The sequence below is a fragment of the Crinia signifera genome, chromosome 3 (genome assembly GCF_055691185.1).
Source record: "Crinia signifera chromosome 3, ASM5569118v1, whole genome shotgun sequence".
Lineage (NCBI taxonomy): Eukaryota > Metazoa > Chordata > Amphibia > Anura > Myobatrachidae > Crinia > Crinia signifera.
Window position 1 is genome coordinate 318,842,732 of NC_139219.1, and position 16,262 is coordinate 318,858,993.

At 46.7% G+C, this 16,262-nt stretch overlaps 1 protein-coding gene across 1 annotated transcript in view; it reads left to right on the plus strand.

The window, feature by feature from the left end:
- The window catches only part of PKHD1 (PKHD1 ciliary IPT domain containing fibrocystin/polyductin), a 378,814-nt gene that overhangs the window by 238,105 nt on the left and 124,447 nt on the right, over positions 1-16,262 (plus strand). Inside the window, exon 43 of the mRNA XM_083175049.1 lies at positions 15,887-16,024. Within this exon, the coding sequence (XP_083031175.1) occupies positions 15,887-16,024 (138 nt within the window). The remainder of the gene's footprint in view (positions 1-15,886; positions 16,025-16,262) is intronic.

Consider the following 16,262-nt stretch of genomic DNA (forward strand, 5'->3'; position numbering starts at 1 on the left):
CAGGTTGAACTAGATGGACGCAAGTCTTTTTTCAGCCTTACCTACTATGTAACTATGTCCCGATCCCCGAAACCATCAGAAGCGGCGATCTGTCAACTGGATCCAACAGTTAGCAACCAACGTTGATCAGCAATCCGTTGGCGGATTGGGGAAATGAAACATGTTCTAAATGTACCATTTCCACGATCCCCGCCAGGATCAGGGGATTTGGATTTTTAACATGCTTAATATGCTTGATCAGCCGATGGGCCCATAGCTGCATGGCTTCTCATGTGTGTGTGTATATATATATAAACAATGGCCCTTATTCTGATCGGTGCGTACTTTCCCGAATTCTTACGGAGCAGGCCGCACGCCACGCTGTGCGGACATCGTCCGTAGAAATGCCCACCGAGCCACCGCATTCAGACGGACTCACTATTTAAGAAGAGGGCGTGTGTACGGACGACATACAAACCTTGCGTGTGCGGTGGACACGCACAGATTCGGCACGGTCTTACAGTGTAAGCACGGTCTTACCGCGTCAGAACGTACGGGAACCTGGCCGTACGCACCGATGCAGTGTATTTACGCAAAATTCAACACTATTATCTGAGCACAGAAATCGATCACATGACCCACTTATGCAATTAGGCAACCTCATTAAAAAGTGCTTGTTTTATATTGGAATCAATTAAATCCTAATACATACTGAAACACATTACTACTACATTCATTACAGACAGTAACCCTTACATCATGTGAACATAACATACATCTATATACAGTATGTACATTTTGCTAATTTAAAAGAGTATAAACAATTTACACATATACTGTTTAATGTAAACAAAACACACAGACAACTTCGAACTGTAATAAACTATTTATTAAAACTAGAACAAAAATTTTTAATGAAAAAAAAAAAAATTACAAAATAAGGTCGGTAAGGTCTTGTAAATCGGCCATGACCAGCCACATGTGGTCCCTCATTCTCAAGAGGGCCCCACGTAGACCCTCTTCTGCTTGGGCTGGCTCATCTGTGGACATGTTAAAAAGGGTCAAATTAGTAATGATATTCATGCATACATTTAACATAGTCATACATAAATTAAATAAATGCAAGGTGACAGGTGTGTGTGTATGTATATATATATATATGTATATAGAGACATATATAACTATATATATGACAAATACATCTATACATACATGCATATATCCTAGATGGAAAGCCTGTTTTTTTCCCTCTACCCTTTACTCTGTAGAACACCTCACAGTCATAGTGCTCCTTCTGAATCCAAACCCACCCATGACTAAGCTCTGAGAAGCATGTCATGAGCTCCACCAATACCAACTCATCAAAAAGCGCTCAGTGTCTGTTATATGATGGAGCGTGGCATGGGACTTAGTCAACTCTCAGGAATGCACAGTACATTTGTGCAATCAAGCATGGCTTGCCTGCTGATGGTCTGCTCCATAAATCATTGTCATAATGCCAGTTAGGTGAAGCTGCAGCACTAACCCACTCCCATGCCCAAAATCATTACTAAGACCAAATCAACACACAATTATGGTGCCAACAATACATGCAGACCGCAGGGGGTGTTTAGCTAGAGGAGGGCCCAGGGGCACTGACCACTTGTTACTCCATTCTAAGCCACGCCTGTCCATACTCCATTTATGCCATACTTAATCTAGTTTAGAAAGATCAATCACCTGTAAACTCTATTCACCTATATGAGGCTACAGATTGTACGCTTGCAGCAGGGACATGTAACCCTTACATGAGCACGTCATCCCTTTCTTCCAGGATACAGATTAACTACACAGTGGCACTTAAAATCGACCTGAAAGCCATCCCCACAACCTGTGTCATTAATATGTGTCCAGGATGAAAGGGATGGTTTGGGCACCAGTGTGTCTGTTGCTACCCTGTTTGTTATATGACTTTATAGTATTTTAAAACACAATTGAATCACCAGTGCTACATAGCAAATAGTAGATGAGAAAAGGAATAATGATTTTTTATGTATACATACCACTTTCGGCCGCCTGCACCACCTCACAGGCCTCCTCATCCTCCTCTTCTTCCGGGGCCTCCTCAGCTGGCACCTCCTCCTCCTCCTCCACTGGCACCACCTCCGCCTCCACTGCCAACACCTCCTCCTCCACTTCCTCCCCTTCCTCTGGCACCTCCTCCGCCTCCACTTCCTCCGCCCCCCCTTCCTCCAACACCACCTCCTCGTCCATCTCATCTCTGACCTCCTCCTGGGCCTGGGCCGCCTCTGCCTCCTCCCGGGCCTGTCTTGCTCGATCCCGTGCTGTGTTTGAGAGAAAAAAAGTGCCAATTAGGGGTCATTTGGACAGATGTATTAAGCCTTAACAAGCAATAAATCCAAAGGTGATAAGTAGAGATAAATGTACAGCCAATCAGCTCCTTAGTGGCTTTTATAAAACACAGCCTGTAACATGGCAGTTATGATGTGACATTTGGGCCATTGTAAGCATCACAAACAATAATCCTACACAATTACATATTTTATGACCATTACAGGGTGTCAAACAGGAAGTACCACACATATAGTGTATGCCATGTTTAACTCATGATCAGCCAGGTTCCCTTATTGGTTTAAAAAAGGTCATGTAAGCAATATTGTACAATTGGCCATTTAATGTGTAAACACTTACATCGTGCAATGCTGGCCCGTATTAGCTGGAGCTTTTCTGGCTGGCGGCGCCTCAGATCCGACTATCGCCGCTCCAGCTGGGCGATGGTCCTGGGCACCTGGGTGCGCGCGAATATGCGCCTGCGGGCTGCGGCATACGCCTGGCGCTTTTGTCTGTTCGTAATAAAGGGCCCCGCACGCCCCAGCATGGTCTCCATAACGGAGACCAGTGCCCTCAGCTCCGCTGGAGAGAATGGGGCTGCTCTCCCATAGGCCGCCATCTTAGCAATGGCACAATTCAAGCAATCATGTCCTGTAATTGGTTGTTCAGAGTGATATTTGGTATTAACTTTATTGTTCATTTTGTCATTAACAGCATGTATGCGCCACAACAGACGGCTAACCCATTGCATCGCCAACCCACACTTGCTGTACCTTTGCATAGTTGAGCAGACCATGCAATTACTTAGTATCTCCTAAACAGACAGGGTGAAATAAGTTGGCAACCCATTATATATAATCTATTACATTCACCAAACATGGGTGAAAGCAACAGGTGAAATAGTCTGCATCACTAGCCAGTTACACCTAACTCTACAAGGTACTAAACTGCTTTATTATAGTGAAAGCTATACAGCAGAAACATAGCAAATAGTGCAAGACCTTTTCCCAATATTAGGCCATGGTGCCATGTGTACACTTACCTTCTACTGGGCCACACTAGAGATGTTGAATGAAATGTACCTAGCATCAAGCCAGAATTTGGAGACCTTTCACATGTGATTTGGATGCTAGCACTGATTACTATTGCCTAAGTGGTGGACTGGATTTACATATGGAATGGTTAGTGTCATTTGTACTACATACCAAACAAGTGAACAGTACAGATGTACATTCACATATACATTTCATGTCTGACCACAGTTTTATTTGGTCATTGGAGTACAAATCTGCAATTAGCTACTAAATCAGACTTACTAAGTTTGCCAGGTTTTTAATTTGTATTTTCCGCAGGTAGGGGCGTGGCCTATGCGCCGCACGGTCTACGCTGCCGTACGGAACACAGGGTGTCGCTGATGTACGCCAATTACAGAAATAGGATATAAAGGTGTGTTACAAAACTGCAATGTTGTTGCAAACATGGCTGGCTCACAATCTGAGGAAGAGCAGGTGTTGCAGGACCTGTTTGCCCACATGGACTCCAACACCAGCTATGTCCCCCTCAACCCAGACCAGCCATTGGGAGAACAGCAGCCAGATGGGCCATCTACATCAGGCCAATCGGCAGCTGGCCCATCTTCAGCCTCAGCAGAATCATTGGGAACACAACAGGTGGCTTCACAACAGAGTAGCCTGGCCAGCACTTCGAGTACAGCGACAGGTGGCCGTGGCAGTGGCCGTGTCGGTGGCAGTGGCCGTGTCGGTGGCAGTGGCCGAAATAGGGCAACAGAGGAACCGAGCAACAGAAACATGGCATTCGAAGCGCAGGAGCTTGCCATCCTGGTACCCCGCGCACGGGATTGGATCGAGTGTCCACAGGACAGGTTGACACACACAAGGAGATGGAAGATTTGGGAGGACATAACGGCGGAAATTAATGCGGTGGCTCCACAAGTTCATGAGACGGAGCACGTTAAGAAGAGGCAAGTTCATGTGTGTTACATTTGAGCAGTACAAGACCAGTAATGTTTACATTAGATGTTAGATGGAGTTGGTCAATGGCCGGTCACGTTGCTTGGAGCCACAGACATGTTTGCCATGTCATTTAATCAATAGTTATTGTAGGGTGAGTGTGAATGTATCTTCTAAGGGTTGTTTTTATATTTTCATTGAATGTAAGTTGTGTGTAATGAAGCATATGTTGTCATCTGTTGCAGATTGCAATGTGTGCTACAGCAAACATGAGGAGTGACATGTAGTAATATGTAAACTTTGATTGCAGGTGGCACGACTTCAAAACCAACCTCAAGAAGAAATTGACCCAGCGGTGGGAACACAGCCACACCTCTGGGGCTGGCCCCATGCCTGGAAAGCTGAAGCTCACCCCCCTGGAGGAGATGACAGAGTGCTGCATTGCAGTAAAGGAGGTCCGGGGGGTGAGCACCATCGATAGCGAGGCCCCAGCGGAAGTCTTGGCTTCTTTTCTTGAAGGTAATTATTTGCCATGCCATAAGTAGCTGGTCCTAATTTTGCATGGAATGTGTTGTAATTGTAATTTTCTCTTTCACCAGCATCCCCACCGCTTGGTCAAGAATTTCTTGAGGTTGAGGAGTCTGTGCCACCTGCCACCAGTGCCAGGCCCGTGCAGCAGCAGCAGCCACCGCCCGAGGCCGAATTCGACAGGTGGGTGCAGGTGCTTTCCCATATTCACCAGCAGGGAGACTTGGCATCAGAGCGGATGCGTAGGACCGAGGAGGTCTTGCAGGGTTTGGTCAGCACCCACCAGACTATCGCTGGGAGCCTGCAGGCTATGGCTGCCACCCAGCAATCAATTGCTGCTAGCCTGCAGGTGCTGGCTGATCAAGCCCTGCGCCAAAATGACCTCCTCCTCCACCATAATGAGCTTATGGTGGAGCTAGTTGCCAGCAATAGGGTCCTATTGTCATCCGTTTCTGGTGCATTCCCACCAGCAGCACTCCCTGCTGGCAGAGGGGGAACACCATCCCCCCCCCCTCACCAGCATCTGCTCCACCTGGCCCATAATCAGAACGTGGCCGTGGCCGAAGAGCTGCTGCACGTGGCAAGGAGCCTACCAGGGGCAAACGTGCCCGCAAATGAACTTGTGTCCGCATTAATCTCCACCCTTATGTCTTCCCAAATCTTTCATTGAGCTGTGTGTGTCAGCTTCCTGTGTCCAATTCCGTGCAGAGGGTACCCACATTTGCCCTCGTTTCGAATGTCCTGTTTGGTTCCCCTGTTGCCCTCTTTCGGCTACCATTACTGTCTGCTGTACATGAAGTGTTGGTGCTATACTTTTGTTGTGAAGCCACCTGATGTGTTCCTAATGATTCTGCTGTGGCTATGTATGTCAAAAAATCATGTATTTATTATATATTTTTTATTTATATTCCTGGCATGGTACCTTTTAATTTGTTACGGTTTCCATTTTATTTTATAAGTTCTGGTAATAATTTTTTTTTTTTTTGCCCCCAAATGTGTGGTTTAATTGATACATGTAGAAGTGACATGTGTATTTCTATTATTAATATTAAGTTGTGTCCATTTTTTGCAGTGTAAAAGTGTGTGAAAAGTGCAGCATATATGTGTGTGTTTAGTAATGGTCCATTTAAGCTGCAATGGTTCCAATTGAAGCAGTGACAAGCGTGTAATTAATGTGTAATGAGTAAAGGAGTGGATTGTATTGTGTTCACCTGACATTGGTTGTAGTGATTAGGCGTTCCGATTGCCTAGCGCATGAACGAGTGGTGTCTGCAAAGCAATACTTGCTTATGGACACCGCATATTTCTTGCCTTTTTGTTCGCGTGCATTCGGTGTGCTGTCCGAATGCACGCCTACCAGAATTAGTGCACTAACTTGTGTCCGCCCATGTTTCCGCCCAGTTTAGCCCACTTTGAAAGTACGCCCCTGTGTAGTTCCGAATGACGCCCATAATACGCCCATATTTCACGAGTGATTGCGGTGCACATTTCTGTACGGTATTGGGGAGTACAAGTACGGAGACCATACGTGGCACATGCGCATAGCGTTCCCCACGCATTCGCAGATGGCTAAAAAACGCCATCCGAAAGTATTCGGAAATGTACGCATCGACCAGAATAAGGCCCAATGTTAGGCCGCCACTCCACAGCTCAGTTCCTGGCAATGGCACCAGGTGCCTTCCTCTGGTAACCCCCACACCGGATTCCACTATGCAGAACAGGATATCAGACGGCACTCCGGCAACTTAAAAAGAATAAGACAGAGACCTGTTTCTTATATCAACGTTTCAAGACTTTTAATCTCGTTATCAGGATCCTGATGACAAGATTAAAAATCTCGAAACTATATAAGAAACAGGTCTCTGTCTTATTCTTTTTAAGTTGCCGGAGTGCCGTCTGATATTCTGTTCTATGTATATATATATACATACATATATATATATATATATACACAATGGCTGCACACCAATGGCCCAGATCTTGCACTCTATAATTGTTACCCAATCCTCTGTGGCACATTTTGTAGGCTGACCACACCCCTGAACGTTGGCCCCTAAAATCCTAATTTCTGCATAATCATAAATACATCTGTCCATTAAGAAGTATGCAAATATAAGGTACGGCAATATGTGACACATTATATAGCCTGCCCTATCAAAAGTCCCAAAAATTTACAAAACCCATGCTGACATTTTTATGTGTTGACCATTGTCTTGTTGCTTTTGTTGACCCTTTATTAATGTCAACCGTATCTCACCGTCGGCCTTCTGCCTGGCGACAATTTGTTACTGATGTCTTTGTGCATGTTGACTCTTTGATGTCAACCTATTGACTCCCTACCTAGAGACTGTCCACCTATCATCCAGATACCACTGGACATTATGATTGCAGGTAGTAAAGATACACTTCTGCAGTTCTCCAGAATCCTGTGCAGATTTGCACACCTTCCTTGTTACATGAACCTTCCGATAGGCAGAAATATCAGCAGCGACATCTGAAGTTAAAAAAGATATTTAAGACAAGGAATATTCTTATTGGGGTTTTTTTTTGTCAATTCAAAGATGGCAAAACGCAATTCTGTTAAACATGTGAATACTACAGTATTATTCCCAATTGGATAACCTTTCCCAAGATCTCAATAGTTCCCCTCCCCTTTTAACCCCTTTCCCATCTTTTTCTTTTTTTCTGTACCCCCTTAAAAGTTTTATATTTCATTCAAAATTATCAATGCTAAAAATTGTAAATACTTCTTGTAACTTAACGTTACGTAATAATAAATTACACGTCAGCTAGTTTTAAATTTTTTTAAGACCCCCCCTCCATCGCAACCTTTAAACTTTGTTTTCATACTCTCTTCCTTATCTGACATTCAACCGGAAATCATCTTCTGTGTTCCTCGGCAGCTGCCATCCAAACACAGATAATGAAAAATATTATTACTGAAGCTTCCTAAAACCCCAAATTGAGGAGATGTATTTCCAGATTTTCAATATGACACATTTCTGACACGAGACATATCGGCTGGAATGAAAATATGTTCTAATTCTGAGCGAAAGGAATGTTGTTTTGAAGGGTATAGATATGATATCACATAGCCTCCGGCTCTTCTTCTTCTTCTAGTTTTTTTTTTTTAGTGTTGGAATTCACTCTGTTATTCATTTTGCGTTTTTCTTTGAACTTTCTCTGTTTGAAGAGATGAATGCCAAAGTACTGTATCTTACATAATAGCTGTTCTGTTAGACCTGATTTCCATTGAATGGCATGCTATGATGTTTTATATAGAAATAGGGCTGATCAAAGGCATTTGATGTCAGCGTCGCAGTCATTAGCGAGTTTTCAAACTTGTACACTTAACATTCATCGTGTACCTGCGAATTATCATTTTTAAAACCCGGTTCCTGTCGGACGACTTTTTAAGGTGCCTGTCATTTTATATATTTTTTAAATTTTTTTTGCATCTGTGCATCGTTTTTTCTGTCGTCGTGGTTGTTAAGTTTAGTCGTGATTTTGTTTTGTTTGCAGCGGTTGATTTGTCGGAACGCATTTGTTCTGTTGATTTCTTTTTGCCTGCGAACCAATTAGATAGCGTAATGACGACTCGTGTCGTACATGACAGGATGCTGATGGTGCAAGAAGGGTGCCAGGAATCTGTAATCACAGGTTAACAAATGACAGTTGAAAAATAATGGAATAGTAACAAGAAGGGGTTTTATTTAAAAAAATTCCGCACTCTGGTTGTAGAATTTTTGTTAATCAACTCTCAGAACACATTATTTTTCAACATATTCTTCCAGATTTTCAATACACTTTGTGCATCCGTTAACAATCTTTTGTATTCCCACATGAAAAAAATGTTTTTGGCTGAGCTGTGAGCTACAAATGCATGACTGTCTTCACTTCTTCATCAGACATGACTCTTTGTGCTATTAGGGCTTCTTTCAGAGGACCAAACAGGTGATAGTCCGATTGGGGGCAATATGTCTATTCAACAGAATCAGTTCACGTTGATTGTTCTCATCAGTCGTGAACATGGATGTGAGTCTGGCTCCTTCTTCATGGCTGACACTTGTGCTGCCTTCTTTGAACTTCTCTATCCATTCATATGTACAGATTCCGTTACAGTGTCTTATATAGCGCAGCAGATTCCGTTACAGTGTCTTATATAGCGCAGCAGATTCCGTTACAGTGTCTTATATAGCGCAGCAGATTCCGTTACAGCGTCTTATATAGCGCAGCAGATTCCGTTACAGTGCCTTATATAGCGCAGCAGATTCCGTTACAGTGCCTTATATAGCGCAGCATATTCCATTACAGTGTCTTATATAGCACAGCAGATTCCGTTACAGCATGGGTCTTCAACCTGTGGCCCTCCAGATGTTGTGAAACTACATGTTCCAACATGCATTGCCACATTTTTTCCTATAAGAGCATGCCAAAACTGTCAGGGCATGCTAGGACATGTAGTTCCACAACATCTGGAGGGCCACAGGTTGAAGACCTGTGCGTTACAGTGTCTTATATAGCGCAGCAGATTCCGTTACAGTGCCTTATATACCGCAGCAGATTCCGTTACAGTGCCTTATATAGCGCAGCAGATTCCGTTACAATGCCTTATATAGCGGAGCAGATTCCGTTACAGTGCCTTATATAGCGCAGCAGATTCCGTTACAGTGTCTTATATAGTGCAGCAGATTCCGTTACAGTGTCTTATATAGCGCAGCATATTCCGTTACAGTGTCTTATATAGCGCAGCAGATTCCGTTACAGTGGATAGCGCAGCATATTCCGTTACAGTGTCTTATATAGCGCAGCAGATTCCGTTACAGCGTCTTATATAGCGCAGCAGATTCCGTTATAGTGTCTTATATAGCGCAGCAGATTCCGTTACAGTGTCTTATATAGCGCAGCAGATTCCGTTACAGTGCCTTATATAGCGCAGCAGATTCCATTACAGTGCCTTATATAGCGCAGCAGATTCCGTTACAGTGTCTTATATAGCACAGCAGATTCCTTTACAGTGTCTTATATAGCGCAGCAGATTCCGTTACAGTGTCTTATATAGCGCAGCAGATTCCGTTACAGCGTCTTATATAGCGCAGCAGATTCCGTTATAGTGCCTTATATAGCGCAGCATATTCCGTTACAGTGTCTTATATAGCGCAGCAGATTCCGTTACAGCATGGGTCTTCAACCTGTGGCCCTCCAGATGTTGTGAAACTACATGTTCCAACATGCATTGCCACATTTTTTCCTCTAAGAGCATGCCAAAACTGTCAGGGCATGCTAGGACATGTAGTTCCACAACATCTGGAGGGCCACAGGTTGAAGACCTGTGCGTTACAGTGTCTTATATAGCGCAGCAGATTCCGTTACAGTGCCTTATATACCGCAGCAGATTCCGTTACAGTGCCTTATATAGCGCAGCATATTCCGTTACAGTGTCTTATATAGCGCAGCAGATTCCGTTACAGTGTCTTATATAGTGCAGCAGATTCCATTACAGTGTCTTATATAGCGCAGCAGATTCCGTTACAGTGCCTTATATAGCGGAGCAGATTCCGTTACAGTGCCTTATATAGCGCAGCATATTCCGTTACAGTGTCTTATATAGCGCAGCAGATTCCGTTACAGTGTCTTATATAGCGCAGCAGATTCCGTTACAGTGCCTTATATAGCGGAGCAGATTCCGTTACAGTGCCTTATATAGCGCAGCATATTCCGTTACAGTGTCATATAGCGCAGCAGATTCCGTTACAGTGGATAGCGCAGCATATTCCGTTACAGTGTCTTATATAGCGCAGCAGATTCCGTTACAGCGTCTTATATAGCGCAGCAGATTCCGTTACAGTGTCTTATATAGCGCAGCAGATTCCGTTACAGTGTCTTATATAGCGCAGCAGATTCCGTTACAGTGTCTTATATAGCGCAGCAGATTCCGTTACAGCGCCTTATATAGCGCAGCAGATTCCGTTACAGCGTCTTATATAGCGCAGCAGATTCCGTTACAGTGTCTTATATAGCGCAGCAGATTCCGTTACAGTGTCTTATTTAGTGCAGCAGATTCCATTACAGTGTCTTATATAGCGCAGCAGATTCCGTTACAGTGTCTTATATAGCGCAGCAGATTCCGTTACAGTGCCTTATATACCGCAGCAGATTCCGTTACAGTGCCTTATATAGCGCAGCATATTCCGTTACAGTGTCTTATATAGCGCAGCAGATTCCGTTACAGTGTCTTATATAGTGCAGCAGATTCCATTACAGTGTCTTATATAGCGCAGCAGATTCCGTTACAGTGCCTTATATAGCGGAGGAGATTCCGTTACAGTGCCTTATATAGCGCAGCATATTCCGTTACAGTGTCTTATATAGCGCAGCAGATTCCGTTACATTGTCTTATATAGCGCAGCAGATTCCGTTACAGTGCCTTATATAGCGGAGCAGATTCCGTTACAGTGCCTTATATAGCGCAACATATTCCGTTACAGTGTCATATAGCGCAGCAGATTCCGTTACAGTGGATAGCGCAGCATATTCCGTTACAGTGTCTTATATAGCGCAGCAGATTCCGTTACAGCGTCTTATATAGCGCAGCAGATTCCGTTACAGTGTCTTATATAGCGCAGCAGATTCCGTTACAGTGTCTTATATAGCGCAGCAGATTCCGTTACAGTGTCTTATATAGCGCAGCAGATTCCGTTACAGCGCCTTATATAGCGCAGCAGATTCCGTTACAGCGTCTTATATAGCGCAGCAGATTCCGTTACAGTGTCTTATATAGCGCAGCAGATTCCGTTACAGTGTCTTATATAGCGCAGCAGATTCCGTTACAGTGTCTTATTTAGTGCAGCAGATTCCATTACAGTGTCTTATATAGCGCAGCAGATTCCGTTACAGTGTCTTATATAGCGCAGCAGATTCCGCTACAGTGTCTTATATAGCGCAGCAGATTCCATTACAGTGTCTTATATAGCGCAGCAGATTCTGTTACAGCGTCTTATATAGCGCAGCAGATTCCGTTACAGCGTCTTATATAGCGCAGCAGATTCCGGTACAGTGCCTTATATAGCGCAGCAGATTCCGTTACAGTGTCTTATATAGCGCAGCACCCAGTAATAGGGTAGAAAGCGGCAGCACCCAGTTATAAGGCAGACAGTGGCAGCACCCAGTGATAGGGAAGACAGTGGCAACACCTAGTTATAGGGCAGACAGTAGCAGCACCCAGTGATAGGGCAGACAGTGGCAGCACCCAATTATAGGGCAGAGAGTGGCAGAACCTAATTATGGGGAAGACAGTGGCAGCACCCAATTATAGGGCAGACAGTGGCAGCACACAGTTATAGGGCAGACAGTGGCAGCACCCAGTTATAGGGCAGACAACGGCAGCACCCAGTTATAGGGCAGACAGCGGCAGCACCCAGTTATAGGGCAGACAGTGGCAGCACCCAGTTATAGGGCAGAGAGAGGCAGAACCTAATTATGGGGAAGACAGTGGCAGCACCCAATTATAGGGCAGACAGTGGCAGCACACAGTTATAGGGCAGACAGTGGCAGCACCCAGTTATAGGGCAGGCAGTGGCAGCACCCAGTTATAGGGCAGGCAGTGGCAGCACCTAATTATGGGGCAGACAGTGGCAGCACCCAGTTATAGGGCACACAGTGGCAGCACCCAGTTATAGGGCAGACAGTGGCAGCACCCAGTTATAGGGCAGACAGTGGCAGCACCCAGTTATAGGGCAGACAGCGGCAGCATCCAGTTATAGGGCAGACAGTGGCAGCACCCAGTTATAGGGCAGACAGTGGCAGCACCAAGTTATAGGGCAGACAGCGGCAGCACCCAGTTATAGGGCAGACAGTGGCAGCACCCAGTTATAGGGCAGACAGTGGCAGCACCCAGTTATAGGGCAGACAGCGGCAGCACACAGTTATAGGGCAGACAGTGGCAGCATCCAGTTATAGGGCAGACAGTGGCAGCACACAGTTATAGGGCAGACCGTGGCAGCACCCAGTTATAGGGCAGACAGTGGCAGCACACAGTTATAGGGCAGACCGTGGCAGCACCCAGTTATAGGGCAGACCGTGGCAACACCCAGTTAAAGGGCAGACAGCGGCAGCACCCAGTTATAGGACAGACAGTGGCAGCACCTAGTTATAGGGCAGACAGGGGCAGCACCCAGTTATAGGGCAGATAGCAGCAGCACCCGGTTATAGGGCAGACAGTGGCAGCACCCAATTATAGGGCAGATAGTGGCAGCACTAAGTTATAGGGCAGACAGTGGCAGCACCCAGTTATAGGGCAGACAGTGGCAGCACCCAGTTATAGGGCAGACAGTGGCAGCACCCAGTTATAGGGCAGACAGTGGCAGCACCCAGTTATAGGGCAGACAGTGGCAGCACACAGTTATAGGGCAGACCGTGGCAGCACCCAGTTATAGGGCAGACAGTAGCAGCACCCAGTTATAGGGCAGACAGTAGCAGCACCCAGTTATAGGACAGACAGTGGCAGCACCCAGTTATAGGGCAGACAGGGGCAGCACCCAGTTATAGGGCAGATAGCGGCAGCACCCGGTTATAGGGCAGACAGTGGCAGCACCCAATTATAGGGCAGATAGTGGCAGCACTAAGTCATAGGGCAGACAGTGGCAGCACCCAGTTATAGGGCAGACAGTGGCAGCACCCAGTTATAGGGCAGATAGCAGCAGCACCCGGTTATAGGGCAGACAGTGGCAGCACCCAATTATAGGGCAGATGGTGGCAGCACTAAGTTATAGGGCAGACAGTGGCAGCACCCAGTTATAGGGCAGACAGTGGCAGCACCCGGTTATAAGGCAGACAGTGGCAGCACCCGGTTATAGGGCAGACAGTGTCAGCACCCGGTTATAGGGCAGACAGTGGCAGCACCCGGTTATAGGGCAGACAGTGGCAGCACCCGGTTATAGGACAGACAGTGGCAGCACCCAGTTATAGGGCAGACAGTGGCAGCACCCAGTTATAGGGCAGACAGTGGCAGCACCCGGTTATAAGGCAGACATTGGCAGCACCCGGTTATAGGGCAGACAGTGTCAGCACCCGGTTATAGGGCAGACAGTGGCAGCACCCCGTTATAGTGCAGACAGTGGCAGCACCCGGTTATAGGGCAGACAGTGGCAGCACCCGGTTATAGGACAGACAGCGGCAGCACCCGGTTAAAGGGCAGACAGCGGCAGCACCCGGTTAAAGGGCAGACAGCGTCAGCACCCGGTTAAAGGGCAGACAGTGTCAGCACCCAGTTATAGGGCAGATAGTGGCAGCACCCAGTTATAGGGCAGACAGCGGCAGCACCCAGTTATAGGGCAGACAGCGGCAGCACCCAGTTATAGGGCAGACAGTGGCAGCACACAGTTATAGGGCAGACCGTGGCAGCACCCAGTTATAGGGCAGACAGTAGCAACACCCAGTTATAGGACAGACAGTGGCAGCACCCAGTTATAGGGCAGATAGCAGCAGCACCCGGTTATAGGGCAGACAGTGGCAGCACCCAATTATAGGGCAGATGGTGGCAGCACTAAGTTATAGGGCAGACAGTGGCAGCACCCAGTTATAGGGCAGACAGTGGCAGCACCCGGTTATAAGGCAGACAGTGGCAGCACCCGGTTATAGGGCAGACAGTGTCAGCACCCGGTTATAGGGCAGACAGTGGCAGCACCCGGTTATAGGGCAGACAGTGGCAGCACCCGGTTATAGGACAGACAGCGGCAGCACCCGGTTAAAGGGCAGACAGCGGCAGCACCCGGTTAAAGGGCAGACAGTGTCAGCACCCGGTTATAAGGCAGACAGTGGCAGCACCCGGTTATAGGGCAGACAGTGTCAGCACCCGGTTAAAGGGCAGACAGTGTCAGCACCCAGTTATAGGGCAGATAGTGGCAGCACCCAGTTATAGGGCAGACAGTGGCAGCACCCAGTTATAGGGCAGACAGTGGCAGCACCCGGTTATAAGGCAGACAGTGGCAGCACCCGGTTATAGGGCAGACAGTGTCAGCACCCAGTTATAGGGCAGACAGTGGCAGCACCCAGTTATAGGGCAGACAGTGGCAGCACCCAGTTATAGGGCAGACAGTGGCAGCACCCGGTTATAGGACAGACAGCGGCAGCACCCGGTTAAAGGGCAGACAGTGTCAGCACCCAGTTAAAGGGCAGACAGTGTCAGCACCCAGTTATAGGGCAGATAGTGGCAGCACCCAGTTATAGGGCAGACAGCGGCAGCACCCAGTTATAGGGCAGACAGTGGCAGCACACAGTTATAGGGCAGACCGTGGCAGCACACAGTTATAGGGCAGACCGTGGCAGCACCCAGTTATAGGGCAGACCGTGGCAGCATCCAGTTATAGGGCAGATAGCGGCAGCACCCGGTTATAGGGCAGACAGTGGCAGCACCCAGTTATAGGGCAGACAGTGGCAGCACCCAGTTATAGGGCAGACAGTAGCAGCACCCAGTTATAGGGCAGACAGGGGCAGCACCCGGTTATAGGGCAGACAGTAGCAGCACCTAGTTATAGGGCAGATAGCGGCAGCACCCGATTATAGGGCAGACAGTGGCAGCACCCAGTTATAGGGCAGACAGTGGCAGCACCCAGTTATAGGGCAGACAGTAGCAGCACCCAGTTATAGGGCAGACAGGGGCAGCACCCGGTTATAGGGCAGACAGTGGCAGCACCCAGGAATAAGATATCACACACAGGAAGGACCCACTCCATGCCACCACCCACAGACAGTCTCCCACTCTCCTATCCTGGAGTGAAGATGGTGCCGATCAGCGGGGACTTATATAGGATCCAAATCCCGCCAGAATCTGACAGCAGGATGATGATCCACTTCATGAACTACCTATGCTTTATATACTCTGCACTATAAGCTATTGCAGTAAGAACACGGCACAGTGCCACTTCCCTGCTGCTGTAGTACTTGTGTGTTATTCTATTACTACATCGCCAGGTACCAGTTGTTATTGTCATTGGTTTTATCTCTTTTTCCGTAACAGACAATTTATCATGAAAACTGTATATTAAATGTAATGGATGCTTGTCATTGCTATCTCCTAGACAGAACCGTGGTGGTTGATATTGCCCTGCCTCCGCTTGGTGGGCTGTACGTTATTGGGACCCTGGTGTTTCCTGCCCACTCTAGTAATGTACTGAGCGTTTCCTGCATACTCATAGCCGGTGGGGAGCTGCGTATCGGTGAGTAAATAACCGGGTACTACATTATACTAATACATTGCTATTACTGTCATTGAAGACTATGGGCCAGATGTACTGTACTAAGCTTGAAAAGTGATAAAATAAGGAGTGATAAAGTACCGGCCAATTAACTGCTAACTGCCATGCTACAGGCTGAGTTTAAAAAAATTACAGTTAGGAACTACCGTATATACTTGAGTATAAGTCGACCCGAATATAAGCCGAGGCACCTAATTTT